A 22310-nucleotide genomic window follows, 5' to 3' on the forward strand; every position below is an offset into this window, starting at 1 on the left:
ATTAGTACAGAGACGGTGAACACAATTGTAATATCTCACAGGGGCTGGAAAAGGAAGCAATGCAGCCGACTCTACCGTGGTTTTGAGCATCACAGGGAGCAATGCAGGGGGGCAGACAAGTGGGGATCCTTTATTGATAGCAAATATTTATTCCCTTATTGATACAGAGGAAAAGAAACCTTTATTCAACTCAAAATTCTTATAACACAATCAAAAATCATTCGCTGCTCCTTGAGAAAACATTCAGGAACTGCAAAGCACTGGAGACATATTAGTTTTAAAAAATAAAATAAAGATCATGTGATCACTGAGTCATTTCCAGGAAGGGAAACTCCCAGTGGCTGAAAACTGAGAAAGTGAAACTTAACTCGGATCTTCAGTGCGAGGGAGCCATGGCTGCTGCAGGGGGTCACATCCAGCGTCTCCATGATGAAGCCACTTGCTCCATCTGCCTGGATTACTTCAAGGATCCAGTGACCATCGCAGAGTGTGGGCACAACTTCTGCCGATCCTGCTTGATCCAGTGCTGGGGGGAATCGGAAGCAGAGGCTTCCTGCCCTCAGTGCAGAGAAAGAGTCCAGAGAAGGAGCCTCATCCCCAACCGGCAACTGGCAAACTTCGTAGAATTAATCGTGAATCTCAGCCTTCAAGAGGGAAAGGAGGAAGGAGGGAAAGGAGGAGTCTGTGAGAAGCACCAGGAGCCCCTGAAGCTCTTTTGCAAGGAGGATGAAGCCCCCATCTGTGTGGTTTGTGACAGATCCAAGGAGCACAAAAACCACGAGGTGATTCCTCTGGAGGAGGCTTCCGAGGAATACAAGGTAGGAGATCCCTGGATCTTGAGGGGGAGAAATAGCTGTGGATTCTTCTTGGGAAGTTTCCTTTTTAATTCTCAGATCCAAAGTAGGCATGGCATGAATTCATCCTTGTTTATTATGTAAAAAGCAGCCAAGGGGAAGCCTGAGGGCTCCTGGGATTACTGGGAGGAGGGAGCTGAAGTCTTTTTCTCTGCCAGGGGGACAAAGGGATCTCCCCTGATATCCCTGAGAAGCATCTGCAAAGACTAGGTAGAAGTCTGTAAGGAAGGGGTGACCTAACTGGGTCCCAGAGCCCCACAGGGATGCCACAGAAAAAAGGTAGCTGGACCCAAAAAGATTGAAAACCTCTGGACTTTTATTTCCTCCAGTAAACTACTTTGCTATTATAGACTATGTGTCTCAATCAAACCTGAGTTTTCCCTTTTCTCTTAGGAAGAGATCTGTCGCAGCCTGGAGATTCTGAGGAAAGAGAGAGAGGAAATTCTGGCCCATCAAGCAGCCCTGGACAAGGAATGCAAAGACCTCCTTGTAAGTGCCACTCTTATTACTAGGGAGGGAACAAGCACTTGAAGAGTCGAGTCAGGACTGGGGAGGGATGAGAAAATAAGCCCATTTCAGCTTCTCCCCATTTCTCCTTTTCCATATCAGTTTGTTTATTCATTTATTATTCTGAAAATGAATTAGATATTAGGGTGGCTACCTCCTTGTATAAATATTTTGAAATGTACTTTACCCTCATAAATACATTTTTTGTGAACATTACCTGGCTTGTTCAACCTTGAAAAATTCAGAGGTGTGAATTTCAAAAGACTGCTCTGTTTCAGTATCCATATTTTTCCAGCAATTGCGAATTAGGTCAGTTCACCTTTGAATGCAGTTAAATTGAGCTTATTTCCCATTGTCATTTATTATGTAAAAAGAAGTGAAGGAGAAGCCTGAGGAATTGTGAGCTGAGAGGGTGGAAGCAGGTTAATTCAAATCCTTATTTACCATAAATGTTACTAAAGAATTGTCTTTCTAAATGTGTGCTCTCCTTCATCTTTAGGAAACTCAGGCCATTTTGAACCTTTACAGAAAACAAGGGAGCTATGGGGATGAACTCTGCACTTTGTCCTCCTCCTCCTCCTCTGTTTCTCTTCCCTTCCTACACCTAAATGGCACCAGCCTAAACTGAGGGGAGTTTTATGTCCCTGGATGTTCTCTGAACAACTTTGAACTCTGGTTATGCCATGCCCCAAAACATGCAGGGAACATCCGTGGCTAGGAAAAATGCTCCTTCCTTTAGGCTGTAGCCCTCTGCAAAATAGAAGTCAATAGAAACAGTAATGGAGAGGGTCTCCCTTCAAAATAAAGGTTTACTTCTTTAGCCACTGGAGGGTTCATGTCTCTGAAAAATCAGAAGTGTCCTCCCTGTGGAATTCTCACAATTCTCTTCCTGATGTTTTGAGGGCTGAGCACCTTCCACACTCTGACCTCCTCTTTTCTTGCAGAAATTAACAGAAATGGAGAGGCTGAAGGCCGTGGAGAAGTTCAGAGAACTGCGCCAGTTCCTGGAAGAACAAGAAAAACGTCTGCTGACTCACGTGGAAGAGGTGGAGAAGAAGATTGCAGGGAGAAGGGATGAGCAGCTGGCCAGACTCTCCAGGAAACTCTCCTCTCTTGAGAGGATCATCCAGGAGATGGAGGAGAAGCGTCAGCAGCCAGCGAGTGAACTCCTGCAGGTAAGATGGTGGCAGGAGCAGCCCAAGGCTCCAGGAGAAGGCTGCCCCTTTCATGTACGCAAGGAGTGCAGGGGCTGAGTTGATGGAGCCTCTAGTCAGGTTTGGAATGGACAGGAAGACCAGAGAGACCTAGGACTCGCATGAATGCAGAGTAGAGATTCGTCTGTGTTCTTGATGGAAAGGGAGCTGATCTTCTGCTCTTTGCTGATGCTTTGTCTCCGAATGCCCTTCAGCTGTGATGTGGAAATGTGAACAACATGATACTGGAAAAATTCATAATTTCAGAATGGAAAAATAAAACTGTGAGAAACCAAAACTGGCTGATTCAGCCATTCCTACCCAAAACCTTGGCGTGTGCCAGGCAGACTGACATCCGAGGGCCAGGGTCTGAGGGGGTCTTCCTAGTGTGGCCTGTGGTGTGCAGTGAATTCCCTTTTCTTTTCCCCTCTAGGATGTGAGAAGGACCCTGCAGAGGTAAGTGGATCTGGCTCATTTCCATTCTTTGAAGCAGAGATGCAGGAACCTCAAACATGGCCCTCCAATGGCTGCAGGGGGAGACTGTAGGACTCACTCCCTGCAGCACCTCACACTTTCTGTTCATTTACTTTTTGGTAATTTCAAACATCTAGAAGAGAAAGTCCCAAAGATGCTTGGGAAGAGCTTAGGACATATTTCAATGTCCAACTAGAAGCCCCTCAACTCTGGTAACTCAGCTCCTTTGAGGCACTTAGGGAGGGAAGGTCTGTTGGTCTAGAATAGGTGGGATCCTTTTCTTGGGAGTGTTTCCACCGTGAGAAGCTGAAGGTGGTCTGGAGTGGCGGGTCTAGTTGTTTGATGCTCCTGGAGGGAGAGTCCCATGGGGCATGAGGTTGCGTCCTTCCTGGGTGAGAGAGGGGGTGAAGGGAAGGTTGAGGTTGTTCTCCTTGACCACTGGGCAGCTTTGGACATCCCTCACATCCTCTGGGGAGGCTCAGGGAGGGAGGGATTCCAGGCATTCCACCTCAGGGGTTTGGTTCTTAAGTCCTGGGACCTTCCCAGAAGTTGTTAGGGGGCAGCATCGTTGGAAGCCATGGGAGCCCTCCGGTGGTGTCGCTTGGGGTTACATCTTGTCCCTTGTGCTGTTTAGCATCCTTAGGAAGCCACTGACCAGGGCTTGGAGGTGGGTGTCAAGAGATGAAGCTGAATCCTGAAATTACCTGTTGGGAAATGAACTTCAACTTTGTTCATTATAATAATTAGGGAGATGGGGCCACAATGGGGCCATTCATTGTTTTTCTTTTCACCAGGTATGAGGAAAGAGAGAGTCCAGAGAAGCCACTGGCTTTCCCTCTAGAGCTGAGGAACAGGATCTTGGAATCCTGGGATCTCAATCACCTTGTGGAGGATACAATAAAACAATGGAAAGGTAATGAAAACTGGCTGCCAGGATTTCACACTGGGAATTCTGTTACTTCTTCATAACTGAACATACCAGGCTTTTATTGCATGGAATTGAGTAACCCCAGGATCCCTTCCTTCTTGGGGCTCCAGCCTTCATTTCCTGTCCCCCCAAGTGGCCCATGTATATTGTGACGCTGGATCCTGTAAAGAAAGCCTGAACCAGAGTGTACAGCAAAGTCAGGATTTTTTCCTCCCATGTGCATCTGTTTACAGCTATACAAAACCTCCTTTTCCTTGTGGTTCCCTATCTGCACAATCTGGGGTTGTCCTTTGGGAGGTTCTCCTGCTCTGAATGGAGTCAAAGGGCATTAAGAAGCCCCCAGTTCCCCCTCTGCCTCCTGCTCAGGCTTCTTTCTCAGCCGTGGAGCCAAGGCCTGAGCCGTCTCCTCCTCGAACGTCCCCCTGCAGCTGCCATATCTAGAGATTCAGCCTTCAAGATCTCCTGAGAGTGGAAGCAAGAGCACATGAGCCCCAAAGGGCACAATTATGCTTGTTAAGAACCTTAAAGATTTGTAGAAGGTCTGTGAGGAAGGACTTCCTTTTGCCTGAGAGCTCTGCCAATCCTCCCTCATCAAACTTTCCTTCTCCTTATATTTCACAATTTTGGTTTTAATGATTCCCCCCACCACTTTACTTGGGGAAGATGTTAAGGCTGCCTCCATCTCCCCTCTGCCTCCTTTTACGGGATTCCTATTCCTCTGCCTCATCTCCAGTCCAAGAATGCAGAGCCCAATTTCAGGGACAAAGTTCAGAGACCAGCAGGATTCATGTTGAATATTTTTATTCTCTTATTTGTAAGCTTGCTTTATGATTGCTGAGGGTTTTTTTGGTTTGTTTTCTTAAAAGATTTTTATTAAAAGTTTCAACATAACAAATTATCAAAAACATATCATCCTCATCCCCCCCCCATTTTCCCCCTCCCTCCCACCCGGACTTCCCTCGGCTCCTCCCTCTGGTTTTCCAACAGATATTATTCTCTGCATTTTATAAAATGGTAAAGATCCTTAAGCAATCTATCTATTATGTTAACAATAATAAAAAAAATGTGTATGTTTATTCAAAACCTGCCAAGGAGTCCAGTTCATTTTGTTGTTTCTTTAAATACTTTGTAAAAGGTTCCCATTCTTCTTTAAAGTCACAGTTGTCCTTATCACACAGTTTGTATGTTAGTTTGCCAATTCCGCATATTCCATCCATTTCCCTTGCCACTGTTCTTTTGTCGGGGTTTCTTCATTCTTCCATCCTTGTGCCATTAAGACTTGCCGCCACTCTCGCATACGTAAGTATGTTATTCATTTTCTTTGGCAGGTCTCTACCTACAATCCCTTCTGGCTTCTTTACAAATGTTAATTTGAACATTTTCTTTAACTCATTATATATCATTTCCCGATTTTTTAAAATTTCTCTACAATCCCACCACATGTGATAAAAAGTCCCTTCTTTTTCCTTGCATTTCTAGCATATATTTGACCCAGTTTTGTACATTTTTGCAATCTGTACTTGTGTAATGTACCATCTACACATCATTTTCATGTAGTTTTCTTTTAAAAGGGAACAACCTGTAAATTTTAAATCTGTTTTCCACAATCTTTCCCAATCTTCGTACTATGATTGCTGAGTTTTAAAGCTTTAGTTAATTTCATAGATGCTTCCTATGATTTTCATGTTTATAATTATTTATGTACAATTTAATTAATATTTAATAACTGTACTTTAATTTAAGTATGCCACATTATGAAGTGTTACTTTTGTATGGAGATTTATTTCTGGTGGAAGAGTGTTGCCCTTACACTTTATATCTTTTTGCTTCCTCAGATGCTCTGCTATACAGAAAACCAATTCAGAAAGGTAAATTTCCAGGGGAGGAACAATTTCACAGGAGGGATAGGGACTGGTATTTCATGGGTGTTGAGCAGTCTGTTCTGCAGACTTTGGGACCCCCATCAATGGCGTAACTCTGGGAAACAGTCCTCTAGTGGTGTTTGGGTTATTTCTATGTCCCATGAATGAACTGGGAGGGAGGTTGAAGGCTTGGATTGGGGGCAGAGCTTGTCCCTGAGAAGAACCTGCACACCAGTCTGAGTTCCTTTCCTGCCAATAGACTATTATCCTGCTTTCCCCCTTAATTTTATTGATTTTGCTTTCTTTCATAAAATTTATATATTGCTTGATTGTGGGGAAAAGCCTCAGAGCCTTACAATATGTTACAAAAGCCCTTAAGGAGAATCCTACAGGGTCAGTCCAATGTCCATCTTGTCAAGTTCTCATGTATAAGGAATAAGTGTGTTAAAAGGGGCACCCGCAAGCACCCAGTCCCTCCTCCACCTCCTGCCAGGCTGGTCTCCCAGCAGCAGATCCAAGGCCTGAGCCGCCTCTTGGTCAGAGTTTCAACCTCACCAGCCATTTCTCGTGCTTCAGCCATCCCCATCGCCTGAGAGTTCCCACAGTTCTTTTGAGATCAGCCCCATTCCAGGAGGGAAGACTTCCCATTGCACGAGACCCTTGGAATTACATGGCAAAGCTCTGCCAATTCTTCCTCTGCAATTTGGTTTGTCAGCATGCTTGGAAATTCCAGTTTCAACAGCTTTTCCCCACCAGTTTACTTGGGGCAGATGTTAAACCTTTCTTCATCCATCCAGTTCAGATCCCCATCTCATTTGTGGATTTTGAATGATTGTATTCCTCCATTTTCTAGTATGGTTTACCATTTCTGATTTTTCCATATAATCATGGAATAGCGAAGTTTGAAAGGATCCCAAGGATCATCTAGTCCAGCCCCCCGCAATGCAGGAATCACAGCTAAACACGTTACCGTATTTTTCGCTCTATTGGATGCACCCAACCATAGGACGCACCTTGTTGGTTTTTTTTAAATAATAGTTTTTTATTAAGTTTTCCATTTTAACAATCCAATGAAATCACATTAAATATTCCATGCTTCAAGTTCAGTGGGGTCCAATCATCTTATATTTCTACTGCCTTAAGTTTCCAATAGTCCCTAATTTAAATCTTCCTGTTATCCTTCTTTCATTCATAGCCTCTGAGTCGTGCAATAATATGCTTCTGTGTGAACTTTGTGTGACTCTCCTTTTTTTTTTTTTTGCAGCTGGTAAGTCTTTTACTTGCAGTATGTCCTCACATGCTGGTGTTTATGCCGAATCCATCCAAAAGTCCTTCTCTGGTGGCAGACACCATCTTTTCCCAGTTCCGATGAAATAAAATCTAGGCATTTGCTCATTAATTTTCTCAGACAGGTTGCACCAAACATTAGTCTTTCCAGAGGAGGTTTGCCAAGTCAGACTTGAAGTACAGATATGATAACAAAGTAAGAGCTCGCCTCCCCCTATGACTATTAATCTCTGCAACTCAGTCTGTCTCATAATGGCAGATCCCGATTAAATAGTGCATCACAGGAGAGTCATTTATCTTCTTCCAAATATTTAAAATAACAAAGGCTTCAGTTAGTATGATTATTTCCACACAGTTTATATTTTCCGATCTCTCTTGCTATAGGTAGTGTAGATGATTCTTCTGGGGGGGCGTTGTTAGGTATTATTGTAGTAGAAAAAGAAAAAGTTTTATCCCCTCCTTTCCGTTCTGTTCCAACATACCGGCTTAGATGTTATTCTTTGATGTTATCTTCTTCCTTCCGTCACTCTTAGCACCTCAGTGGCTGTAGCTGTAGTTGGCAGATTAAATACCCTTTCTTCGCCCAAAGCATGTACAATCTTAAATCCAATTTTTAACCTTAAGAAATGGAACTGGGAGCGCTCACAAAGACAGTGTCCAGGAGATACGAGCTCTCTCTCGAGGGCTTTCCATCCAGTGCCCCCACCCCCTCCTTCTTTACGAACTCGGGGGTGGTTTGTGGGGAGGCGGATGAGACTGCATCTTCCCTTCCACCGGGAAGAATTTGGGAGGCTGATTACTCCCATCTCAGCCTCTAAATTACCTCGTGTGAGCTGGAGAGATGGTACTGTCGGCCATCTTCCATGGTTTCCCTAGCGGAGCACCTTGTTTTAGAGGGGGAGAACAAGAAAAAAATTCTCCCCCTCTCTGCTCAGCGCCCCCTCAGCGAAGACGCAGTAGAAACAGAGCCCCTTCCATTTCTTCTCCCACTTGGCTGAAGGGGCGCTGTGCAGCTCTCCCTCTCTGCTGAAGCCAGGAGAGTCTTGCTCTGCAGGCTTCGAAAGCAATGCGAAGCCTCTGGAGTACGGAGGGAGCGCTCCCTCTGCGCTTCGGAGGCTTCGCGTTGCTATCGCTGAAGACAAGGAGCCTGCATTTGCTCCATAGGACGCACACACATTTCCCCTTAATTTTTGGAGGGGAAAAGTGCATCCTATAGAGTGAAAAATACGGTAGTTGTTTTAATTCCTTAGGCCTAGTGATATTACATTCTCAGGAATAATCTTTTGGTCAATAGTTAACATCACTACTTAGGCCTACAGCTGTCGTCTTTGCAAATATTCTGTTATATGATTTAATCTTTTGCTTGAAATAAGGAAACAACAGATGCTATGTTATGTTGATGTTTTGTAAAAAAAGATTTATTTTTAAGCTACTGCATTGTAGCCTGTTAAGCCTGTCTTTTTGCTTCCTCAGATGTTCAGTCATTCAGAAATCTTCAGAAAGGTAAATTTCACATGGAGACCCCAATTCACAGGAGGGGGGGATTAGTGTTTCATGGGGGTCAAGAGTCTGTTCTGTACAGCTTGACTCTAGCCCTGCTGTTTGTACCACAAAGGCAGAGAGGGTGGACTTGAAGGTGCAGAAGGGGGGGGGGGGGGGAGAAACGGCCCAGAAGGATCAGAAAAAAGAGGGAAGAGTTTCATTCCTGCCTAGAGGGAGTTGGGTTGTTTTTCCATGTGACCTTTTTCAGGACTGGTTGCCACATGTCCTCTTTTTCTCGGACAGGTCCTCTATTTTCATAATTAAAATTTCTCCCCTGGACGGATTTTTAAAATTTGGCAAAATGTCTCAAGTTGTTTGGTTTGGTTTACAGTAACCCATGAAAAAAATTCTAGTGCATTAGACTCAGATCTAAGGCACCCAGCTAAGCTAGCCTAGAGCAGAGAATTGCAACAGAGCAGCATCTTAAGCTAGCCACATCCTGTATAAAACCCTTCTCTTGTGACTGAACTAAAAGGATGCTGGCTCAGCTACAAGATCTTGGAGAAGAAATATGGGAGGGCAAGAGTTAACATCCCCCTGCCCTTAAGGAGAGTCCATATGTATATATTTAACAGTTTAATAAATTGTTCTGTGCACACTTGCGTTCACAAAGATGTGAACACGAGCCCAAATACTTTCATGTGGCAAGCAAGGGAGCAATATGTATTATTATTCTTATTCTTTGGTTGTTGAAAGTTAAGAACACTGCTACTAGCAGTATATCACAGCTTCGAAAGCCTAGACAGAGTAGGGGTATTTAAAATGAGAGTTGTCATAGCGATCCATGGTTAAGAGTAGAAGTTGGCAAATGTGTCCTCTTTTTTGTTCTTCAAAATATGGCAACTCTACACTTGCCTGTCATGACTGTCTTAGCCCCTGACTGGTAACTTTTTGAGTTATTCCCCCTTTCCCCCAGGGAACTAGTTTAATGGTATATATTAAATCCAAAGGAGAAGAATGGAATAAGCAGTCCTTTGTAAAATTGCCCTGACATCTGCCTCTTCTTCCCTGGCGGCAAGGCCTAAACTTCCAAGATGGTTGGGAGGAAGGAGAGACCAAGTGGGTGAGAAAGATGAAGAGCAGGAATAAACAGGCTCCCCACTTAATGCGATTTTCACTTGTAGGCACAAGGGCCCAGAACGTGACCCCCACGAAAGTGAGGGGAGGCCTATATGTGCTTTAATGTATTTTTATGCTGTGAACCACCCTGAGACCAATGGATGAAGGGCAGTATGCAAATATTATTATTATTATTATTATTATTATTATTATTATTATTATTATTATTATTATTACAGGGGGGGCCTCATATCCCAGCCCAACCCAGAGCTCCCCAAAAGCCAATCCCCTCTCCTGCCTCCTCCAATTCTCCCCTCTTTCCCCTTAGATAACACAGAAGAGCTGATTAAAAGGTTTCCTGGGTGGTTTTTCCTCTTAGAAAATGCCTGGTTTGAGAGGAGGGCAGGAATAATACACATCGAATATAAGAAAGTGAAGAAAACTGATTTAAAAACCAACAAGGAAGATATTTATTCTGATGAGAGTCTGCAAGGAGGAGTCTCAGTCTAGCATGCGATGCAAAGAAATCCCCTTGATCTGAGAGGGAATCTGGGTTTTTGGGGTGTTATCTATCATCTATCTATCTATCTATCATCTGTCAGGATGTCCGTTTCTGTCTCTCAGCTGACTCTGCATATTCTTCTCTTTCCCTCATCTTCTCCCCAACAGCAAATGTCACTCTGGATCCAGACACAGCCCATCCTGAACTCATCCTGTCCAAGGATGGGAAAAGCCTGAGTAGGGGAGACAAACGTCAAGCCCTGCCTGATAATCCTGAGAGATTCAATGCCTGGCCTTGTGTGTTGGGACGTGAGGCATTCACAGCAGGCAGACATTTCTGGGAAGTCACTGTGGGAAGTGGGGGGTGGTGGGCTTTGGGGGTCGCCAGGAAGTCTGTGGAGAGAAAGGGCGGCTTCTCCTTCAGTCCTGAGGAAGGGGTCTGGGCTGTGGGGAAGTTGGGAGGGGAATACTGGGCCCGTACCTCCCCTGATCCCTCTCCTCTGTCCCTGAGGGAGGAGCCCAGGAGGATCCGGGTGACTCTGGACTATGAAGGGGGACGTGTGTCTTTTTATGCTGCTGACTCAGGAGCCGAACTCTACACGTTCTCAGGAGCCTCGTTCTCTGGAGAGACCCTCCTCCCTTTCTTTCGTCTGGGGGGAAATTATAAAACCCCCCTCCGTATCTCCTGAGGAGACTAAATCTGCATCTCAGGCCCAGCAGGAGTTTCTCTCCAGACCAGAGTGACTGACGTAAAAACCATTTACCCGCCAAGAGCAGGTTGGGCAGTTTTCCAAGGGCCCTTTGAGAGGATTCATTCCAGTCAAAATCAGAAATAACCAAACAAAAATGGGTTGCTCTTTTCATTTTCTTTCCTTTTCCCAGAATTCCCTCTGCAGCTTACTTCTTAGAGAGACAGTCACACTTTTTGGAGTCCTAATAAATTTTCTCACCTTCAATCTTGTTTTCCATTTGAGGTGTCTGATTTGGCAGAGGACGAGACTCTTGATCCCAGGGTTGTGGGTCTGAGCCCCACGTTGGGCAAAGGTTTCCTGCACTGCAGGGGGTGAGACTAGAGGACCCCCAGGGTCCCTCACAACTCTGCAATTCTAGGAAACCTTCCTCTCCCCACAAGACCTTATGCAGCTGTGAAAATGCATGCATCGTCGGATTAATAGAGGACAAAAAAAATGAACCCCTTCCCCCACGTCAGGCAGGATAGCTCCTTGCTCTGGAGACCTCAGACGGGAAGAAAAAGAAAAGAAATTGAGCAGGGCATCATCTTCAAATGCCCTCTGTAGAAACAGCCTTGCCATCTCCACACATTGTCAGAAGTAAACCGTCTTGCATTGAGCAGGGCTTCTGCTCAGTTAAATGTGTTTTGAGTGGATGCATTAATGTTTCTTATTCACAGGCTGGATTCTGTCTATCAGGGGCATCAAATGGGGTGTCCTCTGGATAATGCTGGACTCCAACTCCCCTCCGACTCATCCAGCATGGCCAGGGGTCAGAGAGGATGGGAGTTGCAGTCTGGCAGCTTCCAGAAGGGGCCCCATGGGCTGTGTTGCCCCATACATTACGCAGGGCACCTTCCCTGTGCTCCTCAGCCCCACCCCAAATACACAGTGCTCCCCCAAGGAGCGTCATTTCGCCACCAGGTGCATCTGATTTCTCTCCTTGGATACTAACAGCTGGAACAACACATGCCTGTGGAATTGACCTCTCTCAAAGACCAGGCAGGACTCACTCTGGCTCCACTATCAGGGCCACTGACTACTGACCGATCCAGCCTGCTCTCCTTTCCCTGCGTTTCCCACAGGGTGGTGGCACATAATGGAATAAAGACACCTTCCCCCCCTCCACCACCATTGACATTTGTTGAAGCAGATGCACAGGTTTCTGTTTTTGTTTTAAAATAAATTAACTGTAATGTATACTCTGAAGATGTTAATGTTCATTGTGAGTGGCTGTGGGGCAAGGCTTCCTGGGACAGCGACATCTGAAGAAGAAACTAAACTGAGCTGTGCAAACTTGATGTTGGACTAAACAGACCTTTGGCTTTCCTGATAAAGTCGTACCTTGGTTCTCGAACAGAATACGTTCCGGGAGTCCATTCGACTCCCCAGAACTGTTCAAAAACCAAGGTGTGGCTTCCGATTGGCTGCAGGACCGTCCTGCAGCCAATCGGAAGCTGTGGAAGCCATGCCAGACATTCGGCTTCCAAAAATCGCTTGAAAGCCGAAACGCTCACTTCTAGGTTTTGGTAGTTTGGGAGCCAAGGTGTTTGAAATCCAAGGTACGACTGTACAGTGGTACCTCTGGTTGCGAACGGGATCCGTTCTGGAGGCCCATTCGCAACATGAAAAGAGAGCAACCTGCAGTGGCACGTCTGCGCACGCACGGGTTGTGATTTGTTGCTTCTGCGCATGCGCATGACATCATTTTGTGCATCTTCACATGTGCGAGCGGCGAAACCCGGAAGTAACCCTTTCGGTACTTCCGGGTTGCCACGGGACGTATCCTGAAAGAACATAACATGAAGGGAATGTAACATGAGGTATGACTGTATTCTTAATTTAATTTAATTACTGAATGATGCGGAAAGGACCTTTTCAAGGTGGTCTCTCCATCTGCTATGAGATTTGACCGCAGCCTGACACCTTCCCCTTCCTTTTATGCCACAGATAAAAAGCACATACTTCTCCTGACCTTCCTCTTTGCCACTCAATAACAGTGGCAAATGGCAACAAAATAGAGATCTCTAAAACTCGGGACCTTATTTTATTTTCCAACCGGGGATGCCCATTGAGGTAGTTCTCCCCACCCTCTTAGCCAATCTCCCCTTCCTGTTTCAAATGGCTTCTCGCGTGTACGAGGAGATTTGGCCTCTGAGTGAAGCCCTTTCCGCACTCCAGGCACTTGTATGGCTTCACCCCAGTGTGGGTTCTCTCGTGCTTGAGAAGGTTGGAGCGATGGCTGAAGCTCTTCTCGCAGACCGAGCAGTGAAACGGTTTCTCCCTCGTGTGTGTCCTGTGGTGAACGACAAAGGCCGACTTGTCCCGGAAGCTTTTGGGACAGTCCGGGCACTGGAAGGGTTTTTCTCCCGTGTGGATCTTCTCATGCTGAACCAGGCCGGCGTTCTGAGAGAAGCATTTCCCACACTCGGCACACTTGTACGGCTTCTCACCCGTGTGAGCTCGCTTGTGTTTCATGAGGGACGACCCGTCACCAAAACTCTTCCCGCACTCTCCGCACTTGTAGGGCTTCTCTCCCGTGTGGATCCTTTCGTGCGCGAGGAGGTTGGTGCGATGACGGAAGTTCTTCCCGCACCCAGAGCACGGGTACGGTTTCTCCTCGGTGTGGATCCGTCTGTGCACGAGGAAAGCGGATTTATTCCTGAAGCTTTTGGCGCAGTCGGGGCACTGGTGTGGCTTCTCGCCCGTGTGGATTCTCTGATGTCGAATAAGATCGAATCTCTGCCTGAAACTTTTCCCGCAGTCTTGGCAGCGATAGGGCTTCTCTCCCGTGTGGATTCTCTGGTGAGACACAAGCCCAGTGCGCCTACTAAAGCTCTGTCCGCAGTCCAGGCAAGCAAAGGGCTTCTCTTGCGTGTGGGTTCTCTCATGTGCCGTAAGATGCGATCGCTGGTTGAAGTTTTTCCCGCAGTCCGGGCAGTTGAAGGGCTTCTCCCCAGTGTGGATTCTCTGATGTGCAACTAGGACATTCCTCCTGCGGAAGCTCTTCCCACAGTCGGAGCAGATGTAGGGTTTCTCTCCGGAGTGCATTCTCTGGTGTTCGGTGAGCTCCGCCTTGCAGCGAAAGGACTTTCCGCACTCAGCGCATGTCTCACCCTTGAGGAACCTTTGCTGGACTGGTATGGCAGAGAGCTGGAAAGGAACAGATTTGCCTTCTTCATTCTGGGGGTGAGTTTCCTGCTGGTTTTCGGATGCTGGTCCCCAGTCGGCATATCGTGATACAGTCCGTTCTGCTCTCCCTGGCAGCATCCAATGTGGTTCAGCTTCTTCAGAATTGACTGGTACAATCTTCTTCTCACCATCTGTTGGGGGGGGGGGAGGGATCCTTAGAAAGAGATTTTCCTTCCCCAAGGAAAAAAGAGGGCCTGGATAACAATCAAATACAGTGGAGCCTCGCAAGACGAAATTAATTCGTTCTGCGAGTTTTTTCGTCTACCGAATTTTTTGTCTTGCGAAGCACGGATTCCCATAGGAATGCATTGAAAATCAATTAATGTGTTCCTATGGTCAAAAAAAGTCCAAACAAAGCCAAATTTGGTACAACAAGAGTTTATTAAGTGCTCTTTAAAGTCACACATACTGTAAAGAGCATTTCAAAAATTGAAGGAACAATAGTTTAAGTTTCTAAACATGACAGAAAAACATTTAAAAATCACCAAAGTGTACACAGTACTGTACATACATTTTCTAAGACTCTGGGGGACAACTCGAAGAAGGTTCCTCTTCCACTCTTTGCTTCTTGCTGAAGAACCTGCCCATGGTCTGCTGCTTCATCCGCCTTTTCAGCACTTCCCTGAAAGATGACATGACCCTCGTATCAAAAATGTTTGCAAGGTCACGTGTCAGGTCCTTGTCAGGGTGGTGCCGCTGTGCAAAAGCCTGCACATCTTTCCACTTCTGGCAAATGTCCCTCAGTTCTTTGAAGGATAGCCGTTCCTCAGTTGCTTCCTCCTCTTCCAGCAAGGCCTGTTCCTGCGCAGCCTCTGCCTGCAGTTCGACCAGCTCCTGGGTGGTCAGCTCGTGGTTGTGCTCCTCCACCAGCTCGCTGACATCCTCCTCTGTGACCTCCAGGCCCATGGCCCTCCCCAAGGAAACAATGTCCTGCACCACTGTTGACTCTGGTGCATCAGAGTCACTTGGTGCCACACAGTCTGGCCACAGGCTGCGCCAAGCGCAATTCAAATTTCTCTGGTTGATCCCGTCCCAGGCCGTGGTGATCATCTTCAAGCAGGTGACGATGTCGAAGTGGTCCTTCCAGAATTCCCGCAGGGTGATGGTGGTGCAATCAGTCACCTCGAAGCATCGCCTGAAAAGCTCCTTGGTGTAGAGTTTTTTGAAATTGGCGATGAGCTGCTGATCCATCGGCTGGAGCAGTGGCGTGGTGTTAGGCGGCAGGAACATGATGCTGATGAAGCTGAACTCCTCCAACAAGTCCTCCTCAAGGCCTTTAGGATGAGCAGGAGCATTGTCCATCAGAAGCAAAGCCTTCAGCGGCAGGTCGTTGTCCAGCAGGTACTGTTTGACAGCAGGGCCAAAAGCAAGATTGACCCAGTCCACAAACAGCACACGTGTGACCCAAGCCTTACTGTTGGATCGCCACATGACACTCAGCTGCTCCTTGTCGACGTTGTGTTTCTTGAAGGCCCGTGGGTTCTCCGTGTGGTACACCAGCAGGGGCTTGATCTTCAGGTCGCCGCTTGCGTTGGCACAGAAGAGCAGGGTCAGACGGTCCTTCATGGGCTTGTGGTCAGGCAACTTGGCCTCCTCCTGAGTGATGAAAGTCCTTTTGGGCATCCTCTTCCAAAACAGCCCAGTCTCGTCGCAGTTGAAGACCTGCTGTGGAACGTAGCCCTCCGTCGTCACAACCTCCAGGAACTCCGCTGCAAAGTCTTCAGCCGCAGAAACATCAGAACTGGCAGCCTCTCCATACCTGACCACACTGTGGATTTCAGATCTCATCTTGAACCGGTCAAACCAGCCTCTGCTTGCCTTGAAGACTTCTGGCTCGCCTGAGGTTCCTGGCTGTTGCTGGACGAGGTCTGCGTGCAAGGCCTTGGCCTTCTTACAAATGACGGCCTCAGTCACTGTGTCCCCTGCACGCTGCTTCTCTTCTAACCAAATGAGCAGCAACTTCTCCACCTCCTCCAGAACAGCTGGGCGGTTCTTCACGATCCTGGTAACTCCCTTGGCTACATCAGTCGCAAGGATCTTCCCCCTCATCTTCAGGATGGTCGCGATGGTCGATGGATTCCTCCCGTACACCCTGGAGAGGTCTGTCACACGCATTCCACCGTCGTGCTTCCGGATGATCTCCTTCTTCATTTCCAGCGTCACCTTCTCCTTCTTCCTCTCGCCGGCCTCTGCAGCAGCAGTCTTCTTGGGCCCCATGGCAGCACAGCTCCTACCTTCGCAACCCCCCCCCCAAAAAATCAGTGCTTCATATCAAAAAAATTCAAAAGCACCAAACCTCCTAGAAAACACACAAGCTTCCAGATTCTTGCAAACCCCTTCTCAACTACAGTGGTGCCCCGCAAGACGAATGCCTCGTAAGACGAAAAACTCACTAGACAAAAGTTTTTCATTTTTTGAAGTGCTTCGCAAGACGAATTTCCCTATGGGCTTGCTTCCTTTTTCTTAAAACCGTTAATACCCAGGGTGCATTGCTTGAAGAGGTGCAGTTGCGACTTGACTTCGAGGAGCAACTCATAGCACGCGGTGTGGTAGCCTTTTTTGAGGTTTTTGAAGACTTTGGTGATTTTTGAAGCTTTTCCAAAACTTCTTTTGCAGCCATTTGGTAAGTTAAACTTTTAAAACTTTTTTTGGGGGGGTTGGATTTTTGGTTGGGGTGCTTGGAATTCAAGGACTTGGTGTTGGGGAGGGGTTTGCAAGAATCTGGAAGCTTGTGTGTTTTTTTCCTGCATTTTTATGATTTTTTTGTGACCATTGGGCCATGTTGTTTTTTTAAAAAAAAATCTGGGGTTGAATTTCTGTGCGGTGGGTGGCTGGGGGAACAGCTGGGGAGGGGTTTGCAAGAATCTGGGAGCTTGTGTGGTTTTTTCTGCATTTTTATGATTTTCTGTGACCATTGGGCCATGTTGTTGTTTTTTTTAAAAAAAAATCTGGGTTTGAATTTCTGTGCAGTGGGTGGCTGGGGGAACAGTTGGGGAGGGGTTTGCAACAGTTGGGGAAGGGTTTGCAACAGTTGGGGAGGGGCTGGGGGAAGAGTTGGGGAGGCGTTTGCAATTTCTGTGTGGTGGGTGGCTAGGGGAACAGTTGAGGTTTTTGAAGACTTTGGTGATTTTTGAAGCTTTTCCAAAACTTCTTTTGCAGCCATTTGGTAAGTTAAACTTTTAAAACTTTTTTTGGGGGGGTGTTGGATTTTGGGTTTGAATTTCTGTGTGGTGGGTGGCTGGGTGCTTTTGAATTTTTTGGATGTCAAGCACTGATTTTTTTGGGGGGCGGGGTTTGAGAAGGTAGGAGCTGTGCTGCCATGGGACCCAAGAAGACTGCTGCTGCAGAGGCCGGCGAGAGGAAGAAGGAGAAGATGACGCTGGAAATGAAGAAGGAGATCATCCGGAAGCACGACGGTGGGATGCGTGTGACAGGCCTTGCTGGAAGAGGAGGAAGCAACTGAGGAACGGCTGTCCTCCAAAGAACTGAGGGACATTTGCCAGAAGTGGAAAGATGTGCAGGCTTTTGCAGAGCGGCACCACCCTGACAAGGACCTGACACGTGACCTTGCGAACATTTTTGATACGAGGGTCATGTCGCCTTTCAGGGAGGTGCTGAAAAGGCGGATGAAGCAGCAGACCATGGACAGGTGCTTCAGCAAGAAGCAAAGAGTGGAAGAGGAACCTTCTTCGAGTTGTCCCCCAGAGTCTTAGAAAATGTACTGTACACTTTGGTGATTTTTAAATGTTTTTCTGTCATGTTTAGAAACTTAATTTATTGTTCCTACAATTTTTGAAATGCTCTTTACTGTATGTGTGACTTTAAAGAGCACTTAATAAACTCTTGTTGTACCAACTTTGGCTTTGTTTGGACTTTTTTTGACCATAGGAACGCATTAATTGATTTTCAATGCATTCCTATGGGATTTCGTGCTTCACAAGACGAAAAATTCGGTAGACGAAAAAACTCGCAGAACGAATTAATTTCGTCTTGCAAGGCACCACTGTATTCCCCCAGCCACCCACCACACAGAAATTCAAGCCCAGAAATCTTTTTTTTTAACAATAGCAGAGTGCCCCAATGGTCACAAAAAATCATAAAAATGCAGAACGAAAAACACACAAGCTTCCAGATTCTTGCAAACCCCTCTCCAACTATTCCCCCAGCCACCCACCACACAGAAATTCGAACCCAGAAATCTTTTTTTTTAACAACAGCAGAGTGCCCCAATGGTCACAAAAAATCATAAAAATGCAGGGGGGGGGGGACACAAGCTTCCAGATTCTTGCAAACCCCTCCCCAACACCAAGTCCTTGAATTCCAAACACCCCAACCCAAAAACCCCCAAAAACGTTTTAAAAGTTTAACTTACCAAATGGCTGCAAAAGAAGTTTTGGAAAAGCTTCAAAAATCACCAAAGTCTTCAAAAACCTCAAAAAAGGCTACCACACCACGTGCTATGAGTTGCTCCTCGAAGTCAAGTTGCAACTGCACCTCTTCAAGCAATGCACCCTGGGTATTAATGGTTTTAAGAAAAAGGAAACAAACTTGCAAGACGTTTTCGTCTTGCGAAGCAAGCCCACAGGGAAATTCGTCTTGCGAAGCAACTCAAAAACCAAAAAACTCTTTCGCCTTGCGAGTTTTTCGTCTTACGAGGCATTCGTCTTGCAAGGTACCACTGGAAGGGGCTTGGGGCCCAGTTATTTGAGGGACCACCTACAGGAACCCACACAAGCCCTAAGAGTGGCTTCAGAGATCCTGATTGCTAGTGCACCTCTAAGGTCAGTTAGATCTCCGGCCAGAGCCTTTATTGTGATGGCCCCTCACTTCCATAACTTGCTCCACAAGAGAACTCCCCCCAGCCAAAGACTCCTTACCCAGCCAAGGGGCATCAGCAGCTGTATCCTCCTGCTTGACCACTCTGATGAGGGGCCACTCGCCGGAGTCTGACAGAGCCCCGTCAGCCTCAGGGGAATCATCCGCTTTCTCCTTGAAGGGCCAGAGGACCTGAAACAGCAGAAAGAACAAGACAAAGAAATGGGTGCGAATCGCCTGAGATTCAGGGGTGAGGAACCTCTGGGGCTTCTCCAGATGCTACAGGACTCTAATTCCCATCAGCCCCCAGCCAGCATGGCCAAGGGTCAGGGGAGTGGGAGTCCAGCAACATCTGCAGGGCCAAAGACTCCCTGCCTTTGACTGGGTCAGGCCATTGGCCCATCTTTCACAGTATTGCCTACACTGACTGGCAGCAGCTCTCCAGAATCTCAAGGAGACCTTCTTCAGGCAAAGGTTGTCCTCTGCGCTGTCTTTGAAGGGGGATGCATTAAACCAGCTGGGGCAGGATGTGGCAGCCCATCTCAAGACACGGACTGGAGCACAGGAAACCATCCACATAGCCTCTCTCTTCTCTCTCAAGATGCCAGATACAGAGCCCTGAAGGGTCAGAGACCACACTGACTGCCTGTTCACAGCAGTGGAAGCTGGTCCGTTAGGGCAGAGAGTGCGCTGCCCACCATCCTTATTCTTCCCCCAGCAAGTGGCGTTCTAAGGTACACTGCCTCAGAACCTGGAGGTTCTACTTTGCCAATACAGCCAACCCCTGCTGATTCGGCCAGATCCCATTTTCGAACCATCTAGGGCAAGCATAGGCAAACTTGGCCCTCCAGATGTTTTTGACCTTCAACTCCCATGATCCCTAGCTAGCAGGACCACTGGGTCCCAATTGTAGTCCCAAGACATCTGGAGGGCCCAGTTTGCCTATATCTGATCTAAAGGAACAGTCAGTCCAATGCATATTTACAGTCAGCAAAAACTGCCCCAATGGCTAGTCCTCTGGGCTCCTTGCCACTGTTCCTTTTGTTCTTCCCAGGACTGCTCTCCTGCCCTCTCACCTGTTGTATTTCGTGCTCGTTCTCTTGCTGCCTCTCCAGGAAATCCTCCGCCAGGCCGACTGCCTGACCGCAAGTCTCCGGCCCGCCTTCCCTGACCCAGTTCTGCATCTCCGGAGGCAGGACGGCCAGGAACTGCTCCAAGATCACCAACTCCAGGATCTGCTCCTTGGTGCGCCTCTCCGGCTGCAGCCACCGATGGCAGAGCCTCCACAGCATCCCACAGAGATCTCGCGGCCCCTCGGCCTCCTGGTAGAGGAACTGCCTGAAGCACAGGCGCTCCACCTCCTGGCTGGGAGCCTCCTTCTTCACTTCCCCACGATCCAGGGCCAAAATGCTGTGGGTGGGCGGGGGGATGTCTCCTCCAGGGCCGGGCAGGTGGCGGATCACCCTGCCTCGCCCAACGTCTGGTCGCCCCTCAAAGGAAGCCTGTGTGTCCCTTGGGCCATTGCTGGCCAGCTGCAGGTTTCCTGGTTCAGACTGTGGAGACCGCACAGCCTTCAGGAGCCCCTGACACTGAGCTCCCCAGCACTCCCCCTGAGGCCCTTCCTCGGGTTCCTGCTTAATGTGCTCTGTTATGGTCCCTTCCCACAATTCCTTGAGGCTCTCTGAGCGGACGGCCAAGGGGCCTGTTCCTGCAGCCTCCTCTGGTTCAGACTCCGATGCCTCCTCCTGGGCCTCCGTCTTCACTGTGTCCTCCAGCAGGGCATCTCGGGGGACAGCCCAGACAGCTGCATTCCTGCGTTCGGACGCCATCACCCCTCTTAACTCCGGGGTTTGGCAGGGATCACTCACACACTGCTATCCCATGTTTCTCGGTGATGTCAACTGCCAGGTCCAGGGTTGCCTCTGCAAGGAAAGAGAATCAGTGGGAGCTGCAGCAAAAAGTTGCATCGTAGAACACTCCTGTTCAGGATACTCCATTCCATTCTCTGCCCCCATGTTTTTCCTTCCCACCAATCATCAGTCAGTATTCCGTGAAAAACTGAGCATGCTCAGTCCTCTGGGAACTGTAGCTGTGAGGGGAATAGGGGGGTCTCCTAACAATCTCAGCACCCTTAACAAACTACAGTTCCCAGGATTCTTTGGGGGAAGCCATGACAGTTTAAAGTGGAATTACTATAGTGCAGATGGCACCCTGATTACAGCCCTTTCACACAAGAGTCCAGTCCTGGTTTCCCACTGTGCTTTCTCACATTCAGAAGCTGTTTGTTTCATTTCTGCAGGGTGGTAGAAGGAGTTGTTGCTGCTATTTCTAATCAACAGGCAATCAAAGAGCCTTAGAGACACTTAGTGATCTACAGTGGTACCTCGGGTTACAGACGCTTCAGGTTAAAGACTCCGCTAACCCAGAAATAGTACCTTGGATTAAGAACTTTGGTTCAGGATGAGAACAGAAATTGCACAGCGGCGGCAGCGGGAGGCCCCATTAGCTAAAGTGGTGCTTCAGGTTAAGAACGGACCTCCAGGATGAATTAAGTTCATAACCTGTGGTACCACTGTACTGCAAAGCACCCCATCTGACTTCTGACCACCCCTGACATAATGTCCCTGAAAGTTGATCAAGCAAGATATAGGCAAGACATAGCCATGATGAAGAATAGTCCTTGATAGACTTTATGTTTAAAAGGGGTGGGGGGTGGAGATAGAGAAATCCACAGAGGATGTTCCAAAACTCATTACAGCTCCGTGGAACCTGCATGTTCAGGAGCAGTCTGCCTGCAAAGTGCTGGAGGCAGAGAGCAGCAAGAGGTTTGCTGCTGCCTTGCCGCCTCTGAGCCTCCCAGGGAGGTCTGGCTGCCCAGGTCTGGCTGGGAGCAGGAGGCTGGTCGGGGAGGGGTCTGCCTGATCCAGCAGATCCCTAAAGCAAACCTTCCTATTCCAGGCCAGCTCTCTGCTCCTGCCTCAAGGCGCTTCTCACTTACCGGATTCCCTCCCCGGAGCTGAAAAATCTCTTTTTCCAGCCTCTACTTTGCAGCAAAGAAAAGCACCATAGAGTCGCGAAGGGGGAGAAAAGGAAGAGGAGGGCCTTCAGTAGTCAGAACAATTTCTGTCCGAAGTGCCGCTCTGGAAATCCCGACTCTCTCAGCTTAACCCTTTGTGACAACTAGAGCACAGAGTAGATTCAAGGGATTCCCCTTTCTTTTTCTATAATTTCTGTGCCATGAGAGAGGAAAAGCCAAACGTTAGAAATAAATTGATCTGGAACAAATTCTAAATAACACCAGCAGTTAAAAGTATATCCCCCCCCCAAATGCTAATTATAATTTATTGAATTTATATACCGCCCTA

The 22310-nt window shown here is 47.5% G+C and overlaps 2 protein-coding genes across 2 annotated transcripts; one reads left to right on the forward strand and one right to left on the reverse strand.

Annotated features, from left to right (window-relative positions):
• The first annotated feature begins 284 nt into the window (after positions 1–284).
• LOC307208711 (zinc finger protein RFP-like) lies at positions 285–12147 on the forward strand. The gene is made up of 7 exons (XM_079963595.1): positions 285–818; positions 1248–1343; positions 2306–2536; positions 2988–3010; positions 3823–3941; positions 5792–5824; positions 10376–12147. Exons 1-7 carry the CDS (start codon positions 393–395, stop codon positions 10894–10896), a joined length of 1449 nt encoding a protein of 482 aa, XP_079819721.1. The 5' UTR covers positions 285–392; the 3' UTR covers positions 10897–12147.
• A 613-nt stretch (positions 12148–12760) lies between these two features.
• Positions 12761–20864, reverse strand: LOC307207967 (uncharacterized protein). Its single transcript, XM_079962281.1, has 3 exons — positions 20022–20864; positions 19008–19137; positions 12761–14261 (listed from the first exon to the last, which is right to left on the reverse strand). Exons 1-3 carry the CDS (start codon positions 20772–20774, stop codon positions 13033–13035), a joined length of 2112 nt encoding a protein of 703 aa, XP_079818407.1. The 5' UTR covers positions 20775–20864; the 3' UTR covers positions 12761–13032.
• Between the last annotated feature and the right edge of the window lie 1446 nt (positions 20865–22310).

The sequence above is a fragment of the Podarcis cretensis genome, assembly GCF_951804945.1.
Source record: "Podarcis cretensis genome assembly, chromosome: 2".
Classification (NCBI taxonomy): Eukaryota; Metazoa; Chordata; class Lepidosauria; order Squamata; family Lacertidae; genus Podarcis; species Podarcis cretensis.